We start from the raw sequence: 23,415 nt of genomic DNA, 5'->3' as shown, positions 1-23,415 counted from the left end.
ATGTTATCCATAATGACAAAACATAAGAAGTAATAATATAAGGATAATTATGAATTGAAGCCAACTAAATATGTATTTTTTAATAGACAAACATACTCAGATTAATATTTTTTACTGATAATTATGTTTTATTAGATAATCAAACATTATAATTAATAATGTTTCATTGAGCAGATAATGTTAAACATACTTGATTTTAATATTAGACTACAATCAAATCCGTTTAAATTTAATAATGTTTTAATAGAGAATCAAAACAATCAGGTGAATATCTTTTCCAGATAATCATGTTGATACAGAACTGTGAGCTCGTTGGTTCTGTGCATTTATCCGGGTGGGTCTGGGATAGGGAGGATAAATGCACAGAACCAACGGTTGAATACAAGCTAGATGACATTTACTGCAGCAGGACAACATCAGAAGTCTGGAAAGCACATGGACCCCAGACTTCTGATGTCCCACCAACACAGACAGCAGCCCACACTAGGGAAGAGGGGGTGGGGGGTTATCCGGGAGGGGAGTGGGGGGGCATACTATGTAGATGTATTTCCTTCTGGATGTTTTTTTTTTCCAACTATCTGAAATATCTGGGTTGTTGACATGTTCTCCTGTGAGAACGTCTAGCTTCACTAAGTGCAGCTGCAGCAGCGACTGCACACTTTTCACCATCTTGATCAAGATCTGATCCAAACTAGACCACAGTTGTTGGACCACAGAGAAAGGCTCTAGGTCCTGCCCTCTCAGTCCTCCTTCAAAGCAGAAGATGAGCTGGAACCCTCCAGCCTTCACCTGGGAGCAGAGACACAACACAGCCTAACAAGAACAGAGAAGAACATCACTGCTGGACCACATGAGCTCCTCCAACAGAGTCAGAAGGTTCTGAACTAGTTTCACTTTCAGAGAATATCGTTCTCCTCCAGTCTGCTTTTATTTCAGCTGGAGCATCTCCTAGATCACATGTTGGAGGACTAAAGAATCATCCATGTGTTCCTTCTTCAGGTTCTTCACAGCACTGCTGAGACCTTCAGTCCTGACCTGGTACCTCTTCTCAAGTCTTCCTAACCAAATGGGAGTGAAGATTCTCTGGACAGCAGATGTGTCCTGCAGCACTGTTGAAGGTATTCATGGTCTTCATCACATGACCTTCCTCCTTCCAGAGTTTGTGTAGTTTTGTGAGGAGCAGCTCCACATTTGTTCCTGGACATCCCATCTGTCCACCCTGGTAGAGACTAAGTGGTCTGCTCTGATTTCAGACATGGTGCTGCAGGGAAACCATCGTCTTCACACTGTTCTAGTCGTCTCTGTTCTGGATCAGAACCTCCAAACAAGGCTGAAAGGTAAAACTTTGACTATTTCAATTCCTTCATAAACATCTACCTACAATGATCAACACACTGAAGCAGTTTCTCAACACTCTTGATCTTTTTTTTGAAGATCTTCATTCAAACAAGCTCAAGGAGGCATCAGCTCATCATCTGAAAGTGGAAACGGTCACATGGTGAACATTCTTTGGATCTTTGATTTGAGCCTCTACAGACAAAATCATGAACAGAAAACTAAACAGTTATGGATATTTCAGAGGTTTTTTCTTTGAAGACTGTTGGAAATTGTAGAAGCTGGAATCACATGTTTGTTATCATACTTGATCACATTATGGATGAAATCTGAATGTGTCTGAGACTCTAGAGTGAAGCACAGGAATCCTGCCTCACTGTGGCTGTCAGCTGGTACCTAGAGATCACAGGTTTACATTTGTGCTCTAATGCTGGACCGTCTAAAGCCAGTAGAGACGTTAGTCACAGATTCAACTGCAGAGTTAGTTAGTCTGGGTACTATGGGAAACACAACTCACTTACTTTCAGTCAGTTATGTATATATCTGCCATTCTCCATTCTTGTGAATATATAGACAGATACATATTTACTTTGTAGAATAATATTTCAACATCACGCCTGATAACCAAAGAACCAGTAAGTCATGCATTATTTATTTTATTTTTTATATATATATATATATATATATATTTCTTTAGTGCTTATATGATGCTATTCTACTGTCTTTTGTTTTGTCTGTTCTTTTAGTTATGACTCTGCTGTAGTTTAAATGATTATTTTTATTCTAAGATAGATTTTCTTGTTTTTATTAGTCAAATGTGAATTTCTCTTGTTTTATGCTGCACAGCACTTTAGATAACTGAGGTTTTTAAATATTAATATAGAAATGAACATGAACTGAATTGATTCATCCTTAAATCATTACAAAGGGTTAGAAATTGTTGCTTACACTTATTTTTTGGTATCTTTCTTTTTTTTTTTTTTTTTCCGTGTCATTTATGTTCAGGTCACTGAAAAAGCACTTTAATATTTTTTTGATTGTTAACTTGTTTATTTATTTGGATACAAGTATTTAAAATTGTGTTTTTAGGATAAAGTCCTTTTTTACTTTAAATTGTTTAGTATGTATGAACATAAGATCAAAAGTCTGCCATTCTCCATTCTTGTGAATATTCTATCAGACGTATTCTGTCCTCAGTATTTATGTCCCACAAATCTGTTCTTTGGACAGGATTTTAAAAAGTTGTGTTTTTCACGCGATAAAACTATCAAAGTAATCACTGAATGTGATAATCATATAGACAGATACATATTTACATTGTAGAATAATATTTTAACATATCACGTCTGATAACCAAAGAACCAGTAAGTCATGCATTATTTATTTTATTTCATATACATTTGTTTCTTTAGTGCTTTTATGATGCTATTCTACTGTCTTTGTTTTGTCTGAACAGCACTTTAGATAACTGAAGTTTTTAAATATTAATATATAAATGAACCTAAATTGAATTGAGTTATCCTTAAATCATTGCAAAGGGCTAGAAATTGTTGATTACTTTTTTTGGGTATCTTTTTATTTTATTGTCATGTCATTTATGTTCAGGTCACTGAAAAAGCACTTTAATATTTTTTGGGTTGGTTTGTATTTAGAATTGTTATTTATGATTTTTTTTTTTATCTTTAGATTGTCAGTATGTATTAGAATAAGGGCAATGGTAATGTTTGTGTTAACAATTTCAAATTTTATTCATGTTTTTCACTTTTTACTAAAGTCTATTTTTTATTGGGATGTTGTAAGGTCTTAGAAATTGTTTACACTTTTATTTTTGATATCTTTCACTTTATTGTCATGTCATTTATGTTCAGGTCACTGAAAAAGCACTTTAATATTTTTGGTTGGTTTGCTTCTTTATTTATTTAGATACATGTATTTAGAATTGTTATTTAGGTTTTTTTTTTTTTTTACTTTACTAAGGTCAAAGGTACTTGTAATGTTTGTGTTAACAATTTCAAATTTCATTCATGTTTTTCACTTTTACTAAAGTCTTTCTTTATTGGAATGTTGTAAGGTCTTTGAAATGAATGCATTAAGAATGATCAACTTGTTGTCATGGAGTTAAATATCTATAACTTTGTCTATAACCTTTTTCTATTTTTCTACTTAGGTTTATATTTTGTTTTTCAGTAAAATGTTAAAGTTCTGCTGAAACAAGAGACAAAACAACCTGATGTTTTATTCTTGGCATTAGAAAATTAAGTCTGAATAATTTCAGTAAAGCATGAATCTATTTCTATGTATAATTGCTCATTACACACACACACGTGCATACACACAATAAATAAAAAAATGCTTATTGTTTCTTTTGTTTCTTTATTTAGAAGTTGTTTTGTGTAGATACCATAAGAAATGTAATTCTTGCAATTACATTTTATAACAGGCAAAATTATTTGTAAAATGTGCTACTGTATATTATTGTTTGCATTGTTTTAACTGATTCATAATTTTTACTGTCAATTTGTTTTTCTGTTACAAATAAACATTTTTTTATGCATAATGAAATTGTGTCTGAAACATGCTTTAAGATTTGTGTAAAAATAAAATTCATTTTGAATTGTCTTCTAAACTTTGTCTGATGCTTCATTAACCCTTTTACTATTAACTGTTAAGATTCTCTTCCTGCAAGTGAAACATTTAAAGTATATTTACTTTTCATAAAATTCTGAACTTTGCAGTCATAAAATTATTTTAAATATAGTATTAAATTTCTACTATTTCACATTTTAAGATCAGTTTTCTAAAGAAAAAAACTAAGAAATTTAGCTACTTTTTTACCTTTTTAAAAAGTGAACTATTTCCGCAAGTTATAATATTTAACTTTGCAACATCTTCAAATTTTCAAGTTCAGCCATTTCTTCGAAAATCTCAGCTTTCATGCTTAACTCCTACAATTGTTGACCTATTTTAGCCATTCTAATGTTCAACTTTTTCAGATTATTCCTGCTATGATTTTTTTTTCAAATCTTTTAACTTTTAAAGATATTCCAGGGTTTTTGCTTCATTAAAATACATAGTAAATCTTATCGCTTAACTTTTTTTTTTACAGTTTTTTACCCACTTCAACCATTCTACTTTTAAAATGTTAAGCTCTTTCAGCTCAGTTCAGCCATTTCTTCAGCTAATTCTGCTTTCATTCAGCATTATAGCATTCAACCCTGCATTTTCTTCTGGAAATGCAGCTCCTTCTAGTTGGTTGAATGCTGTAAAGCATTCAACCCTTTGTTTTCCTGTTTCTCTTTATTTCTTTATTATTTACACTATCTTCCGCCGTTTTTTGACACTTAACTACTTCTACAATTTTTAACCTATTTTAACCATTCAACTTTTAAAATGTTCAGCTCCTTCAGCTTATTCCAGCTATGACTTTTGGTTTTTCAAATCCTTGTACTTTTTAAGATATTCCAGTTTTTCCGGGAATTTTTGCCCTATTAAAATGCATTGGGAACTTATGGTACATGAGGTTCGCGGTTCGACACCCGGTTCGGACGCTTCAAAATTTTCTACCTTTCAACTTTGAAAATATTCAAATCTTTCAACTTATTACAGTTATTACTTTTGGTCATTCAAATCATTGAACTTTTTAAGATGTTCCAGGATTTTTTGCTCCATTAAAATACATAGGGAATCACTGTGCTTAACCTCTTTTACAGGTTTTCACCTATTTTAACCATTTTACTTTTAAAATGTTGATCTCTTTCAGCTCAGTTCATCCATTTCTTTTACAAATTAAGCTTTCTTTCAGCAATACAGCATTCAACCCTGCATTTTCTTCTGGAAATGCAGCTCCTTCTAGTTGGTTGAATGCTGTAAAGCATTCAACCCTTTGTTTTCCTGTTTCTCTTTATTGGTTGAATGCTGTAAAGCATTCAACCCTTTGTTTTCCTGTTTCTCTTTATTTATTATTATCGTATCTTATAGTATCTTCCGCCGTTTTTTGGCGTTTAACTACTTCTACAATTTTTAACCTATTTTAACCATTCTACTATTAAAATGTTCATCTCTTTCATCTTATTTCTGCTATGACTTTTGGTTTTTCAAATCCTTTTACTTTTTAAGATATTCCAGGTTTTCCGGGAATTTTTGCTCCATTGAAATACATGGAGAATTTTTCGTTCAGAAGTTCACAGTTAAACTCCTTCTACAATTTTTCACCTATTTTAACCGTTCGACTATGAAAATGTTCAGCTCTTTCATCTTATTCTAGCTATGACATTTTGGTCCTTCAAATCTTTGAACTTTTCCAGATATTCCCGGATATTCCCAGATTTTCCAATGGTTTTGCTCCATTGGCCACACCTTTGCTTCTTTAAACAATTGTAACTTTAACATTCTTTTGGCTAGAGACACCGTTCAAATATTGAAATGTTCACAAGGTTTTGGACTTCAACATAAAGTTCAAAATTATTATGGGATGGCAACACCACCTACAGTTTGGCGGCCATTTTGTGCCAAAATGTGAGGCAATTTTAAACTTCTTCAAACTTTCACCTATTTTTACCATTCTACTATTACAATGTTCAACCCTTTCATCTTATTCCTTTCAGCTATGACTTTTGGTCCTTCAAATCCTTGAACTTTTCCAGATATTCCCGGATATTCCCAGATTTTCCAATCTTTTTGCTCCATTGGCCACACCTTTGCTTCTTTAAACAATTGTAACTTTAACATTCTTTTGGCTAGAGACACCGTTCAAATATTGAAATGTTCACAAGGTTTTGGACTTCAACATAAGGTTTAAAAATTATTATGGGATGGCAACACCACCTACAGTTTGGCGGCCATTTTGTGCCAAAATGTGAGGCAATTTTAAACTTCTTCAAACTTTCACCTATTTTTACCATTCTACTATTACAATGTTCAACCCTTTCATCTTATTCCTTTCAGCTATGACTTTTGGTCCTTCAAATCTTTGAACTTTTCCAGATATTCCCGGATATTCCCAGATTTTCCAATCTTTTTGCTCCATTGGCCACACCTTTGCTTCTTTAAACAATTGTAACTTTAACATTCTTTTGGCTAGAGACACCGTTCAAATATTGAAATGTTCACAAGGTTTTGGACTTCAACATAAAGTTCAAAATTATTATGGGATGGCAACACCACCTACAGTTTGGCGGCCATTTTGTGCCAAAATGTGAGGCAATTTTAAACTTCTTCAAACTTTCACGTATTTTAATCCTTCTACTATTACAATGTTCAACCCTTTCATCTTATTCCTTTCAGCTATGACTTTTAGTCTTTCAAATCTTTGAACTTTTCAAGATATTCCAAGATTTTCCAGGATTTTCCAAGATTTTTGCTTCATTTAAATACATGGAGAATCCTTGAAAACCTTTGTTGCTTTCAAGCATTATAACTTTAACAAGCTTTCAGCTAGAGGCACTGTTCAAACATTGAAATGCTCACAAGGCTTTGGACTTCAACATACGTTTTGAAATTATTATGGGATGGCAACACAACCTACTGTTTGGTGGGCATTTTTTGACAAAATCTGAAGCAAATGTTGCAATAAACTTCATCCATGGCTGGAACTGAACATATTGAAATTCACTGGATCTGGACATATAAGGAATGTGGGCGTGGTTAGCAAACAAACTTTTTTGCTAAGGACGTCCAAAGGTTTACTTTTTCCGATTTGTCTGAAACTGACGTCGATTTGTTCGTCATCCCCAGGCGACCGAAACATAAAATGGTTGCTATGGAGATAAAATCAATAGGAAAGCCGCCATTTTGGAAAAAGTGGATTTTCTGTCAACTTAGAACATGTAGCTTTTAACAATATGATACTCTCAAACAAAGTGTTTTTTTGAGTCAGTTGATGATGCTGATTCCAATGCTAGCACTTTTAACCATTTTAGCAACATCTTCAAATTTTCAACAGTCCAGTCATTTTTGTATCAACTTAAGCTTTCATGCTTAACTCCTTCTACATTTTTTGACCTATTTTAGCCATTCTACTATTACAATGTTCAACTTTTTCAACTTTTTCCTGCTATGATTTTTTTTTAAATCTTTTAACTTTTAAAGATATTCCGGGATTTCCCAGGATTTTTGCTTCATTAAAATACATAGGAAATCTTTTTTTTAACTTCTTTTACAGTTTTTTACCTACTTTAACCATTCTACTTTTAAAATGTTGAGGTCTTTCAGCTCTGTTCAGCCATTTCTTCAGCAAATTCAGCTTTCATTCAGCATTATAGCATTCAACCCTGCATTTTCTTCTGGAAATGCAGCTCCTTCTAGTTTATTATTATTATAGTATCTTCCGCCGTTTTTTGGCGTTTAACTACTTCTACAATTTTTAACATATTTTAACCATTCTACTATTAAAATGTTCATCTCTTTCATCTTATTTCTGCTATGACTTTTGGTTTTTCAAATCCTTTTACTTTTTAAGATATTCCAGGTTTTCCGGGAATTTTTGCTCCATTGAAATACATGGAGAATTTTTCGTTCAGAAGTTCACAGTTAAACTCCTTCTACAATTTTTCACCTATTTTAACCGTTCCACTATGAAAATGTTCAGCTCTTTCATCTTATTCTAGCTATGACATTTTGGTCCTTCAAATCTTTGAACTTTTCCAGATATTCCCGGATATTCCCAGATTTTCCAATCTTTTTGCTCCATTGGCCACACCTTTGCTTCTTTAAACAATTGTAACTTTAACATTCTTTTGGCTAGAGACACCGTTCAAATATTGAAATGTTCACAAGGTTTTGGACTTCAACATAAGGTTCAAAATTATTATGGGATGGCAACACCACCTACAGTTTGGCGGCCATTTTGTGCCAAAATGTGAGGCAATTTTAAACTTCTTCAAACTTTCACCTATTTTTACCATTCTACTATTACAATGTTCAACCCTTTCAGCTTATTCCTTTCAGCTATGACTTTTGGTCCTTCAAATCCTTGAACTTTTCCAGATATTCCCGGATATTCCCAGATTTTCCAATCTTTTTGCTCCATTGGCCACACCTTTGCTTCTTTAAACAATTGTAACTTTAACATTCTTTTGGCTAGAGACACTGTTCAAATATTGAAATGTTCACAAGGTTTTGGACTTCAACATAAAGTTCAAAATTATTATGGGATGGCAACACCACCTACAGTTTGGCGGCCATTTTGTGCCAAAATGTGAGGCAATTTTAAACTTCTTCAAACTTTCACCTATTTTTACCATTCTACTATTAAAATGTTCAACCCTTTCAGCTTATTCCTTTCAGCTATGACATTTTGGTCCTTCAAATCCTTGAACTTTTCCAGATATTCCCGGATTTTCCCAGATTTTCCAATCTTTTTGCTCCATTTGCCACACCTTTGCTTCTTTAAACAATTGTAACTTTAACATTCTTTTGGCTAGAGACACCGTTCAAATATTGAAATGTTCACAAGGTTTTGGACTTCAACATAGGTTTTGAAATTATTATGGGATGGCAACACAACCTACAGTTTGGCGGCCATTTTGTGCCTAAACGTGATGCGATTTTAAACTTCAGTTTTAAACCATTTTACTATTGAAATGTTCAACTCTTATAGCTTATTCCTTTAAGTTATGAATTTTGGTCTTTCATATCCTTGAAATTTTCAAGATATTCCAGGAAATTCCAGGATTTCACAGGAGCTTTGCTCCATTTAAATACAAGGATAATCCTTGAAAACCTTTTATTTACTTTTACCATTGTAACTTCAACATGCTTTCAGCTAGAGACACCGTTCAAACATTGAAATTTTCACAAGGCTTTTGATTTCAGCATTGGTTTTGAACTTATTATGGGATGGCAACACTACCTACGGTTTAAATGCCATTTTGTGCCAAAATGTGAGGCAATTTTAAACTCCTTCAAACTTTCACCTATTTTAACCACTCTACTATTTCAATGTTCAACTCTTTCAGCTTTGGGCTATAAATCACAGTTAGAAATCAATTATGGGATGTCGACACAACCTACTGTTTGGTGGCCATTTCATGAAAAAAAAATATGAAGCAAATATTGCAATAAACTTCATCCATGGCTGGAACGGAACATATTGAAATTCACTGGATCTGGACATATAAGGAATGTGGGCGTGGTTAGCCAACAAACTTCGTTGCTAAGGACGTCCAAAGGTTTACTTTTTCCGATTTGTCTGAATCTGACGTCGATTTGTTCGTCATCCCCAGGCGACCCAAACATAAAATGGTTGCTATGGAGATAAAAATTAATAGAAAGCCACCATTTTGAAAAAAGTGGATTTTCCATCAACTTTGAACATGTAGCTTTTACCAATATGATACTCTCAAACAATGTGTTTTTTTGGAGTCAGTCAGTTGATGATGCTGATTCCAATGCTAGCACTTTTAGCCAAATTTGCAATATCTTTACATTTTCAACAGTTCAGCCTATTTTAACCATTGAACTATTAAAATGTTCAACTCCTTCATCTAATGTAATGCCTGGTATGACTATTAGTCCTTCAAATCCTTCGACTTTAAAAAAGTGAAAACTTTAGTTTGTTTTTTCCACGTATAAAACGAAACTGTGGCATGAAATCGTTTCAACTCGGCTTCTCCCAATAAGACAATACACGAAGAGCGTCATTCATAGAAATAAAGAATCTATTTATTTATGCCGGCGGCCTCTTTTCGTCGCCGGAGTGTAAGCTCAGCGGCTTAGTCAGCGGGTTTATAATACAGAGGTTCTGAGTTTGAATCTGACTTTAGACTTCTGTTTCATGATCTTTTTTTTCATTTGCCTTTCTTGATAAAATTGAGTTCGACTAACTCGATTATATTTCGTTACATGGAAGAATTTTCTTTGCGGTGGGGTTACTCATATTTATTGGATGGAAATCCTGCCCACAATTAAATTGAGTTCATCCAATGAGTTATTTTTTTGAGTCTGTGAGGCCAAACAGAATTTATTAACTCCCTAATACATGCCCTAATACATGCTCATGGAAACTTATAAAAGGCATAAGAAGACAGGAATCACTGTATAAATTCTCTCATTCAATTAAATATTTTTTTTATTTAGCGCAATGAAAAACAAAACTGAGTAGTAACAACTTATTTTAAATTATGTAGTATAACTGAAGGACAATTCTGGGCAACTTTTCAAGTCCTTTTTCATTTTTTTCTCTCATCTCAGAATGGCACTAACACAGGTGATCAACACCAAACAGAGTGGCCCTTATGCAGCCCCCCCACCGCTGCACATCTGTGTTTTGAGGGAGAGGGAAAAGTCCCAAGTAATCACCTGGGCCTTTTCCTGCAATACTGCTGCCCCTCTAACAGCAAAAAATAATAAAGTAGTAGTTATTACCGATGGTCACTCTGTCACAAAGGTGACCTTACTCGAGGAGCTGGCCTGCAAAGTGTCTGTGGGACGACACTACAGAATGAAGGGGTATAGGTTGCAGGGAGCCTATCCCCCCTACTACATCCTCCCCACTAAGAACACGGCCTTTTATCAGACCTTCCCTGTTCCAGTGACTGAGTCACTGGAACAGGAGGCCGACAGACTATTAGATCCTCCATCAGTGGTCACACCCCTGACAACTGTGGACCAGGTGAAAGGTCAACCCCTCCTCACCTTTGAGGGAAAGGTCCTGGAGGTAAGGATGTACGAGACATGTAAATGCTCACAATCTGCCTTAACAGAAAATGTCATTTTTACACAGTAATTGTCTTCATTAGGTGTTTGCAATCAGGATGATCCACGGTGGGAGGAACGATGTATCAATGAGGCAGCAAGTATGTATAGACACCAAGTATGTACTTCTGAGTGTGTGTGTATGTGTGTGTTTGTAAATAAAATTGATTTGATCTATTGATTTATTTCAAGCATTGTAGTCACAGCAATAAAGAATTTAAACATATTTATCAAAATCAAAACAGAAATGAACACTGTGTGTGTATTTATGCATAAAATTGACTTGATTTGATGACAATAAAGAATGTACATTTATCAAACTCGTTACAGAAATGTTGAAATGCATAATAACTTCTCTCACTGTACAGGACGGGGCAGAGGTGAACGTGTCTCTGTGGCGGGAGGCGGTCCTTTTTAAACTGGAAGCAGGTGGCCATGTGAGACTTGCCCACATGAAGCGTGGGGGTTCAGTGGGTGGGTTCCTCCAGTCAACAAATTACACCACAATAGAGGTAAGGACTAAAACAGTAAAAATGACAATGAAACAAACACTGTGAAATGATATGTACTCAAGAGTAAAGATGGAAAATAATTGCTAAAATTGTTTTTGTAGGTGGTCATCCAAGCTGTGGAGGAGGTTCGGCTAAAGATAATAGCCATCAGGGAGGGGAGGGAGAAAGGGGACCTGGAGCTGCTCCTGGAGGACTTTGAGACCCTCGATGTCAAAGAAGAGCTCTGGAACTCTCTGGAGCACTCACTTGAAGATGGGCCTCTCACCATCCAGGCCGAGAAAACGGGCAAGAGGGTGTCCACAATAACAGTCATTAACTAATCATTTTATGTATTTATTTATCTATTTATTTACATGTAAAAAAAATTGTATTCGTTACTATTATTAATTATAATTTATCATATTTAAAATAGCATTTATTTATTTTATTCAAAAAAGTATTTACTACTCTTTTTTTACTCTGTTTAAAAAAGTATTTATTATTAATATTTATTGTTTGATTGGATTTAAAATATTAATTACTATTATTATTATTTATTGATGATTGAATTTAAATAGTATTTACTATTATTAATATTTATTGATTGTATTTATTAATTATATCATCTTGACTGTGATAAAATATGCTGTTGATTAAGTTATGTTGTCTAAGTATTTTTTATGAAATTAATGTTTTTTATTGAATGGTTGTATGTTTGAGATTAAATTTTTATCATTAATGGATTTATTCAATTGTGTTTTTGTTTTTCATTAATACATTGAGAAGCAGCAATGAATTATCAGTTCAAGATTAAAGGGATTTACATTTTTTGCTTACATTTTATTTATAAAGCTAAACACATGATTATTTTCACTAAAGTGTGACAATACTACTATTATCATTATTACATATTACTATTATTATTTATTGTTATTTTTTTTCCAATTTCACCTTTCAAGTTTCATTACTATTACAATACAGTCCAACACTGCATGGCGGACCATGTGTTACACACCTTCAGTAGTGCTACATCGGAATCGCTCAACCCCTCATTAACCATTTTGTATGCCACTAAAAAAACGTAATATACAACACAGTAAAAATGTCTCGTTATGCAACTACATAAAAAAAATGAAAATAACCACATACATTTGGAATATTATTTATTATATTTGTCATTTCCCTCATTGAAAACAGAAGTAACTAAAAAAAAAAATCTATCCTCCTTTCTTTCCTCAAAAACAGTTCGATCACCCTGTCATGTAGATTCGTCCGCTCGACAGACGCAGTGGATACGGGGATGGTCAACGCCAAACACACAGATCGGTGCGGCTGCTTCATAATGCCCAGCCAATTCCCTCTGTTTGTTCTTGAATATGTTTGGGTTACAAGTCTATTAGCTACATTTCTAATGTATTTAATGTTTTCTTCTTGTGATGTTTTTGGAATGACTGTAACTGTTGAATGTGCCGGTACTTTAAATGTTGCTGTGTTTAGCCAGTAGAGGTCGCTGTCGCGGAAGTCATCGCTGGACGTTTACTTTGAAAAAACGCACGGCAGCCGTCTTCCTGTTTAGCTCTGTGACTCCGCTGTCGATTCATCTGTGAGAAAGAAAAGCTATTTGTTGTAAGTTAATTTACACGTAACATGTAAATCCTATCTTTTGTTATTACGTTGTTGGAGTCATTTGTTGGCATTTCAGCATGATGTGTTTTTACGGGGATACACAGAGGACGAAGACGGGGGAGTCGCGGTAGGGAGGAAGCCATTACACATGTGTAGCGTTTAAGAAAACGGCGCCATTTCCTGTTTAGGAAAACAGAGTTTTCGTCTGATTATGTATTTGTAGCGTTCCAGTGGTTACTTAATGACTTTTAAGTAATATAGATCTGTTGTATGTGTATTTCTGTGGTCAGAGTCCACGGTCGTTTTTCATTTTTAGTTATTTTCAAGATGTGTGTGTGCTAAATCTTTTATCTGACTTTTGCCACAATATCTGTCAAGTCAACCAGTTGACAGAATCACCTGTTTTTTTTTTTTTTTCAGAAAGTAAGTCTGTGTCTATTTCTGTATAATACATTTCTATATAAAACTTCAGTTAAAATATATAATTTACATGTTATTTTCCAAATAAAAATAATTAGTAATTCATTTTTTTAGTCGTCTAAATCTGTTTTAGAAGTTTTAATTTCCAAGTAACATTGAACGCATCATGTAATTTTATATGCGTCACAATCTTCCCTCTCAGTTCCCTCCCGTTTCTGCTGAGGTGAGTTGCGTCCGGTTCAGTCCGGTTCAAAATAATAAAATTACGAAGTAATAGTCATCTGCTTTTACTGTAAAGTTATTAGACGTTTGTAAGTTTAAGTTACTTTTATTACTCTACCGCGGGAAAATGCTGAGGGGGGGAGACTAAGAATCGCATTAGACGTTAGCTAACATGCTAAAGTGCTAACGTCATGCCACATGCTAGCTAGTCTTGCGGTTTTATCAGATTGACTGAATTGTTTACGGTTTCCACAATGTCAAAGAGTTTTTGTGGTTTATTAATTACAAAGTAAAAATACATACAAGTACAAATGCAACATTTTTCACATGTAATCTAATGTATTTTTTCAGTATAAAAAGTGTAGATAAGTAAAGTACATGTTTAGGATAAATGTTGTGTTTTAAAGCACTTGCATATATAAAGTATCAAAATTTAAATCACTACCTTTATCATATGTAATGTAATAAAATAACAATAAATCCAGATTTTCGGTGATCTTAAAGTGTCAGAAATTAACTGGATAAATGACATGTTTTTTTTTCTCTCCTAGACTGAGTGAACTTCACTGTGTTTCGGCTGGTAAGTACACGTCTTACCATCTTTTTCTCTACTTTATAATGGACTGCTTTGTAATTTTAAATAAATGTGGTCTACCCTGAGCTCAGATATTGTGTTTTTTAATGTGGTATTGTGTTCTTGCTCACTAAAGTCCCTAATTTCTTCCACTTTCTGATCCACACCACCCTTAAGTCTGATTTGTTCTGACATCAAATGACTGCACTTTGTTACATGAAGAGCTCTGTAGTGTTTACATTTGTCTGCCTTTTAACAAAGTGCAGTAGGAGACTAAACTTTATCCTTCCAACAACTAAAAAATGGAATGTAAAATATTTATATCAAACTTTGTAGTATTATTCAGAATTTCTTATTTTTATGTGGATCTATCTAACGGCTTATAAACTGCATTACTAAAGAAGCTAGTGGCATCTGTTTTTAATATGACATCCTGCTGGCTGGACAGCTTTACACATTTCTGACATCATTTTTTGTGTGTCTTCCAGGAGATCCTGTGTCCACGCTCTCTGCTCTCTGCTACTTGTTATCTTGGCTTTTTCTAGACTTTGCCTTTTATCTATATAAACTCTTTTAAATACACTATCACTATTCTGTAACTGTTCTGCATATTCTCAATCTTTAATCCTCTAATTTTTTTGTTACGTCTTTTTGTTTTTTTTGTTTTTGTCTTTTTTTTTCTCTTCTTCATCTCCACTCTGATTTTCTCCTATACCTCCTTTCAGGTGAAAAGTGCCTATTTCTCAGCGAATAAGTGCTGCAGGTGAAAAGTGCCTGGTCTTTTGTTCGGAAAACTATATACGAAACCCAACTATAAGACCTGTGAAAGATACCAGATTTCAAATATATAAGATTCAACTGATTGTTTGACCAAACTTCTGTCAGGTTAAAAGTGCCTGAGGCGAATAAGTGCCAAAAATCTTGCTTGATTCCAAAGATACCAGATCTTGTATTGTGTATAAATCTAAAGTCTGAAGAATGCCTAAGAAGAACCAGCGTTCCCAGTCCCAGAAGGCCCGATGGAAAAACGTGAGAGAAGGTGCAGCTGCTGGTGAAAAAGAAGCTCCTCAGATCGTGAACCTGGTATATGTGTCTGCTGAGAGTCCAGAGGTCCTACATGGTGGTCAACAAACACAGAAAGGTTCGTATGCTGATGCTGTGAAGAGAGGACGTCACCCTGATAGTTTGAGTGAAGTAGAACACATTTCTGATGGAGATACTTTCTCAGCTGTAGTTCACCATGATGCTACTCATAAGCCTCCATTTGCTCAGAGACAGCAGGTACACCAGACTGAACCAGAAGAACCGAGTGCTGGACCATCTCATGTGGAAGAGATGAAGCTGAAACTGCAACCATCTGTCAAACATGTTTCTGCATCTCACAGCCAAAGTTCTCCTAAATATGGTACATCTAGGAATACACAGTGTACAGCTAACAGTCAGGTGTTTTTGGCATTTCTGTATGAAAATGAGAACATTACCAGAGCAGATCTTGACCATGTTTTAGATAAAGGTGATGCGGTGTACAGACAGGTCAGACAAAGGTTTCCAACCAGTGTTTATCTGGCCACTGATGAGTTACCAGAGGTAGTACCTGCACGTAGATCTACATATAATGTGAACATGACTCTACCTGCCATTTATGGATCATTTCTAGGAGGAAACAACCTTCCCAGCCTTGAAGAAGGACTCAGCCACCTGTCTTCTGATGTCCAGTATGCTCTGCTGATCATGTCAGGTTTGACTGTTGCAGTTTTCCGATGTAAATCACATGATGGCTACGACTACGGCTTCTTTGATCCTCATTCCCGCACTGCTGAAGGTTTACCATCTGCTTTAGAGTCTGGTACTGCTGTAATGTTGAAATTCACACGCCTGACTGACATGATTGACAGGATCAAACTCTGCCACTCCAAGTTTGACACCCAACCTTCCACCCTGTATGAGCTGAAGCCCGTCGAGTTTTCCAGTGTGAACACAGACAACAACCGAAACGTGTCGGACTGCAGACCAACTGTTTCTGAGTCACACGGAGCTGCTGATGGGTCAACCTCACATCCAGCTGCTGATCAGCCTCTGAACATCTCTCCACACATGTCCACATCTGATGTCCTCATGGAAGAAGCATCTGCTGGTAATATCACCTCAACTGTGCAGCAGGTAGGGCTCATGATGTCTGAGACCACAACTGAACATGAACCTTCAGGTGAATCTACTTCATCACATGATGTTTCTGTCACTGACAAAAATCTTGACACTGATGTCATCCAAACCACTGCTGGAGATCTTCCTGATGCTGGACTTACAGAAACCTCCATTAATTTTTCAAGGCTTACTAAGTCAGAAAGACGAAAAATGAGGAGAAGATTAATAAACTCACAGAAAAAAGGCCAGAAACAGGAGAATAAAAATAGTAAAGAAAGACAAAGATATAAAAATAATCCTACTTTCAGAAAAAAGAAAACTCTGCAGAGTCAAAAGAATTATTCTGAGAACAGCCAACTTCGAGAAAAAAAGAAACGGAATATGAAGGCTTATAATAAGAACTGTACTATTAAAAACGTAGACTTTCAACAAAAAAGAAAACTGTACATCAGAGATCGTTACAGGCAAAGCGAACAATTCAGACAGAAACAAAAAACATATATAACAAAGCTTTACAGACAAAATGAAGAGTTCAGAGGGAAACAGAAAATGTATATAAGAAACCGTTACAGGCTAAATGAAGAGTTCAGAGGGAAACAGAAAATGTATATAAGAAACCGTTACAGGCTAAATGAAGAGTTCAGACAGAGACAAAGATTTTACATGAAGCATAGATCTCATCAATGTTATGAAAATGACAGAGTTTTCCGTTTGAGGCACAGACAGTTTATGAAACAGATGATGAGAGACAGATACAGAAGTAACAATGCATTTAGACGGATGCACAACCTCAGATGTGCCATGATAATAAGAAAAAAGTACAGACAGATGAAGAGACCTACACAGACTGTAGAAACAGAGACGGACAATAGTTTGATTAAAAATGCCATTTCTGTCTTCAGGTCCAACATTCAAGCCGGACCCTCTTATGTTTGCACTGTGTGTCATAAAGCCTCGTTTCCAAACCAGGTCCTAGTCTGCAGAAGGTCCAGTTATGTAACCAACACAGCAGTCATTGAACCGTGCCTGACAGGTAAATATGTCCACGTGTGTGATGGTTCTTGCAGAGACCAACCATGTTTAGTTCCTAGTGAGAGACGAAAGGAGTGGATTTGTCACACGTGTCACAGTTATGTCAAAAAAGGTGCTGTACCAGCTCTAGCTGCTGTCAACAACCTAGAACTGACAGAGATTCCTGATGAATTGAAAGACCTGAACATCCTGGAGAGACATCTGATCTCTAAGTGTATTCCTTTTGCTAAAATAATTCCTCTTCCTAAAGGCAGACAAAGACTGATTCGTGGCAATGTAGTGTGTGTTCCCTCACAGGTGCAGGAAACAGTGGAAGCTTTACCCAGACTAAGAAACGAGTCTCAGGTGATGAGAGTGAAACTGAAGAGACGCTTGTGTTACAAAGGTCATCAGCTGTTCCAGACGGTAACTTGGTCTAAACTTGTACGAGCGCTGCTCAAACTAAAACGTATACACCCACAATACCAGGACATAACTATCAGAGATGAAGCTGAACTCTGTGACCCCACACTTCCTGATGAGGATGATGATGAGGAGGAGGATGATAGGATGGATGATGGTGATTATGATGAAGCAGATTTAATGGAGATAGACATGTGTGAGAAAAGTGCACTGTGTGAGTCTGAACATGTAGTTGAGAGGTTATGTGATGGTGATGAACCAACAGAGCAGCAGAGGAATGATGAAGAAGAGAATGAGCTGCCAAACGGAGGCTTTGCTTTGGAATCCTGTTTGCAGGTGCCAGACATTTCAGAAGAGATCATGTGTTTCTCTGATAACACCTATTGTGTTGCTCCTGCAGAAAGAAACAGTCCTGTCAGCTTCTTCAGAACCCCTAAACTGGAGGCCATGGCGGTCCCGGTGCAGTTTCCTACTGGTCAGAACACGCTGGACGAACACAGACGTATTAAAGTCACACCCAGTGGTTATTTCAAGGCTAGACTTTTTAACACAGATGATCGCTTTGCTAGAGACCCAACATATCTGTTTTTTGCCCAGTTTGTGACTGAGATCCACCTAGCCAACTCCAGCATGATGGTACAGCTGAGAAAAGGTAAAACTCTGACTAGAGATGGACGTAGGATAACCTCAGCTATGTTGCAGGACAAACAAGAGGTGGAGAGACTTGTGAGGAATAAAGATGCCATCAGGTTCATGCAGCCCCTGAGAGGAACTCCAGCCTACTGGCACAAAACCACCAGAGACCTGTATGCCATGATTCGCCAGTTAGGAACGCCAACGTTCTTCTGTACATTTTCAGCAGCAGAGATGAGGTGGCCTGAAGTCATTACAGCTGTTAAGAGACAACAGGGTGAACAGGTTGACTTTGAAGCTCTAGACTGGTCAGAAAAGTGTGAGATCCTCAGATCCAATCCAGTGTGTGTGATGAGGCTTTTTGACAAACGGGTTGAATGTCTTTTCAGAGACTTGTTGTGTTCAGATGCTCAGCCTTTAGGAAAGGTCATTGACTTCTTTTACAGAGTAGAGTTCCAGCACAGAGGGAGTCCCCACATACACATGATGCTCTGGATTGATCAGGCCCCACAGGTAGAAGTAAACAGTGATCAGACTGTGTGTGATTTTGTTGACAGGTACATCTCAGCCCAACTTCCTGACCCAAACACACAACCAGAACTGTACAAGAAGGTGACAGAGGTGCAGAAACACAGCAGGAACCACACTAGAACTTGTTTCAAGAGCGTGAACTCTGGGTGCAGGTTTGGTTTTCCTAAACCACCATGTAGACAAACCATGATAACAAGACCTGATGAAGATGACCACACCAGTGCTGCAAAGGAGAAACTCAGACCTCTGTACCAGCTCCTGATCGACCCTCAAACTGCTTCTATGACCTTGGACCAGCTCCTGGCTCAATGCAACTTGACGATGGCAGAGTATGAAGGCTACCTCCACAGCATGACCAGAAAAACGGCCTTGGTTCTGAAACGTCAGCCCAAAGACTCGTGGATAAACAATTACAATCCACATCTGCTTGAAGCCTGGGACAGCAACATCGACGTGTCCTACATCCTCAACGCTTACTCCTGCATCGAGTATCTGACCAAGTACATCACCAAAAAGGAGAGCGGCCTGTCTGACTATCTGAAAACTGTGATGGATAATGCTCACATGGACCGGGTGAACGAGTGTGATGAGATGAGAGCGCTCATGCAGGCTTATTCCAAAAAGAGAGAGATTAGTGCTCAGGAGTGTGTTACGCGTGCTTGTGGTTTACACATGAAAAAAGGTTCTCGTACAGTTGTGTTTGTACCTACAGATGACAACCCAGTCCGCATGAGTCGACCTCTCTCGTTCCTGGAGAACACCACAGACGACTGCTGCAACATCTGGATGACCAGTCTGAGTGACAAATACAAAGCCAGACCGGAGACAGCGGAGTACGAGGGAATGTGTTTGGCTGATTTTGCTTCAACATGCAGGTTTGTCAGTGCTAACAAGTCAAAGAGTAAGAATGTTTTACCGCTCCTCAATGACTTGGGGTTTGTGCAGAGACGGCGAAAGGACAAAGCAGCTGTCATCAGATATTACCACTGTTCACAGGAGAAACACCCAGAGCAGTTTTACGGTAGACTTCTGAAACTGTATGTTCCTCATCGCTCAGACTCAGAACTGAAGTCAGAGCACTTCCCAACCTATCAGTCCTTCTACCAGTCTGGCGTGTCGTATCTGCCGGGATCCGAAGAGTATGAGTTTGTGATTGACATTGTCAAACGAAACAGAAAGAGGTATGAGAAGAACAGTGAGGAGATCGAGAGCGCTCTGCTGGAGTTTGAAGACAACGGAGATCAGGCGGTTGATGAATGGTGTAATCTTGCTCCTGAATCTGATGTTGTGAGGGTGCAGTGTGATGATGACTTGCAGGCAGATGAGGCTGACAACGAACAGGAAAACGTCCCAGACTACAACCCTCAGTCTAACGCTGGAACAGAAGTCAGAGCCTTCAGAGTGCCTCCATCCATGGACCCTGCAGTTCTACGTGGTATGTATCAGAACCTGAACCAGAAGCAGGCCTGTGTGTTCTATGCAGTCAGAGACTGGTGCATCAAACGTGTGTGTCAACTGGATCCAGAGCCGTTCTTCCTTTATGTTAACGGTGGTGCAGGAACAGGTAAATCTCATCTGATCAAATGCATTTACTCAGAAGCCTCTAAGATCCTGAGGAAACTACCAGCACGTGCAGAGGAGGCCGACATCTCAAACCCAACTGTCTTGCTCACTGCTTTTACTGGTACCGCTGCCTTCAACATCTGTGGAACAACCCTCCACTCTCTCCTGAAGCTGCCTAGAAGCCTGAAACCTCCTATCTGTGGACTTGGTAACCAGCTGGATGAGGTCAGAGCTGAGCTTTTCAACGCTGAAATCATGATTATTGATGAGATTTCAATGGTGTCCAGGCCTCTGTTTGCTTATGTAGATGCAAGGCTGAAACAGATCAAAGGCAGTCAGAAACCCTTTGGAGGAATGTCAGTTTTAGCCGTTGGAGATTTCTATCAGCTGCCACCAGTGAGACAGTCTAAACCCCTGTGTGTGTTTCAACCGTCAGACATTGACCTGTGGTGGCAACATTTCCAGGTGGTCACTCTGACAGACATCATGCGGCAGAAAGACGACGTTGCCTTTGCAGAGCTGCTGAACAGACTTCGGGTGAAGGAAAAGACGGAGGAGTTGTCACAGGAAGACAGAGATTTGTTGTCTCAGACTATCACTGATGCTTCTCGTTGTCCCACTGATGTTCTGCACATTTTTGCCACCAACAAGCAGGTCGATGAACACAACTGTGCAACACTCACTCTGCTCCACCCAGACGTGATCAGCATCGACGCAGACGACTTCCAGAAAGACCCACAAACAGGCAGAATGACCCGACAGGACAAACCAGGTAAAGGAGGCAGAAACGAGTTGGCAGACACTCTGAAGGTCGCTGAGGGAGTTCGAGTCATGCTCACCAGAAACATTGACATCCAGAACGGCCTGGTCAACGGTGCATTTGGTAAGCTGCTGAGAGTGGTAAGTTCTGGAAACGACCAACACATCATCAAACTTGGTCTCAGAATGGACAACCAGGTGAGAAACAACCAGACTGGAGCTGCAGATGACCTGGTCTACATCGAGAGAGCAGAGGAGAACCTGAAACAGAGGAGGGTGGTCCGAAGACAGTTTCCTGTAAGACTAGCCTTTGCCTGCACTGTGCACAAGACTCAGGGCCTCACGACCAGTGCTGCTGTGGTGTCACTGAAGAACATCTTTGAACCAGGTATGGCTTACGTAGCTCTCAGCAGGGTGACGGCTCTCAGTGGACTGTATCTACTGGACATGGACGAGAGGAAGATCTATGCCAACCCAGAAATCACTGCAGCTCTGCACACCATGAGACCAGCACGGGTAGACCACACAATGCCTCTTCTGCAGGTGAGAGAAGCAGTGAGCAGACCCCACACTCTGACTATTGTCCACCACAACACAGAGGGACTTGCATCTCACATCAGCGACATCAGGAGTCATCATGAAATGTGTCTAGCAGATGTTTTGTGTCTCACTGAAACCCACCTGCAAGGCTCCTCTGTTGCAGAAAGTCTCCAGCTGGACGGCTACGCCATGTTCAGACGTAACAGACACGTGTCCTACACTAACCTTCCTCACATGGCTAGCAGAGGTGGAGGAGGAGTTGCTGTTTATGTCAGAAACTACATCCAGGTCCAACACAAACAGTATTTACACAATGTGACTGATCTTGAGTTTGTGGTTTTGAAGCTTCAGGCTCCGTTCCAGGCTCTGATAGCAGCTGTCTACAGACCTCCAGACTACAGTGTCTCAGTATTCCTGCAGAACCTGGTAAGTCTTCTGGACTCTCTGGAGGTGATGGACTGTCATCCAATCATTGTGTCAGGTGACTTCAATGAGAATCAGCTGCTCATGGTACGAAAGCCCATTGTGGAGATGTTTCAGTCTAGAGGGTACAAACAACTGATCACTTCTGCCACCACAGAGAAGAACACGCTGCTCGACCTCATTTTCATTTCTCAGCCACAGCCATGTCTCAGTTCTGGTGTCATGAGGACCTACCACAGCTACCACAACCCTGTTTTCTGTGTCCTGTCCTTCAGCCAGACGTGAACAAGTCAGGTGAGCTTTAAATGTGCTGAAATATGAGACCAAACTGTGTTTGTGCTGCAGGAAGGAAGACCGTAAATGTGAGTATTTGGGATCTAAACGCTGAACTTGTTTGAACTGCTGGTATCATGTTTGTAAAATACTTCAACAAAAGACACAAAGGGAACAAAAGATTTATTCTGCTCAGTCATAAATATATTTTTACAAGTCAATTTAATATAATAAATTTTACAGATTATGTTTTTTAAGAGTATCAAATATATTCTGATTTTTATTGCAGATCATTGTTTTATTAGATAATCCAACATTCTATTTAATTTTTTTAGATGTTATCCATAATGACAAAACATAAGAAGTAATAATATAAGGATAATTATGAATTGAAGCCAACTAAATATGTATTTTTTAATAGACAAACATACTCAGATTAATATTTTTTACTGATAATTATGTTTTATTAGATAATCAAACATTATAATTAATAATGTTTCATTGAGCAGATAATGTTAAACATACTTGATTTTAATATTAGACTACAATCAAATCCGTTTAAATTTAATAATGTTTTAATAGAGAATCAAAACAATCAGGTGAATATCTTTTCCAGATAATCATGTTGATACAGAACTGTGAGCTCGTTGGTTCTGTGCATTTATCCGGGTGGGTCTGGGATAGGGAGGATAAATGCACAGAACCAACGGTTGAATACAAGCTAGATGACATTTACTGCAGCAGGACAACATC

General features: G+C 37.6%; 2 protein-coding genes and 2 long non-coding RNA genes across 5 annotated transcripts in view; 2 read left to right on the top strand and 2 right to left on the bottom strand.

The window, feature by feature from the left end:
* lsamp (limbic system associated membrane protein) overlaps positions 1-23,415 on the bottom strand; it is an 834,470-nt gene that overhangs the window by 777,490 nt on the left and 33,565 nt on the right. The gene's annotated exons all lie outside the window — the stretch shown is intronic.
* The window catches only part of LOC144996873 (uncharacterized), a 248,637-nt gene that overhangs the window by 202,849 nt on the left and 22,373 nt on the right, over positions 1-23,415 (bottom strand). The window lies entirely within an intron of this gene.
* On the top strand, positions 533-3,897 carry LOC144981796 (uncharacterized). Its single transcript, XR_013647282.1, has 4 exons — positions 533-876; positions 1,000-1,118; positions 1,254-1,337; positions 1,435-3,897. It is a non-coding gene; the product is annotated as an uncharacterized LOC144981796 (long non-coding RNA).
* On the top strand, positions 13,128-22,832 carry LOC144981283 (uncharacterized). Of its 2 annotated transcripts, XM_078930207.1 has the most exons (4): positions 13,131-13,145; positions 14,339-14,367; positions 14,850-17,539; positions 19,131-22,832. In XM_078930207.1, the coding sequence occupies exon 4, from the start codon at positions 19,291-19,293 to the stop codon at positions 22,672-22,674; it is 3,384 nt and encodes a 1,127-aa protein (XP_078786333.1). In that variant the 5' UTR covers positions 13,131-13,145; positions 14,339-14,367; positions 14,850-17,539; positions 19,131-19,290; the 3' UTR covers positions 22,675-22,832. The 2 variants fall into 2 exon arrangements, with proteins under 2 accessions (XP_078786332.1, XP_078786333.1); XM_078930206.1 differs by having other exon boundaries at positions 13,128-13,145; positions 14,850-22,832.

Source organism: Oryzias latipes, chromosome 13, assembly GCF_053564925.1.
Source record: "Oryzias latipes strain Hd-rR chromosome 13, Olatipes_Hd-rR_3.1".
Lineage (NCBI taxonomy): Eukaryota > Metazoa > Chordata > Actinopteri > Beloniformes > Adrianichthyidae > Oryzias > Oryzias latipes.
This window is presented reverse-complemented; position numbering and strand designations above follow the sequence as displayed.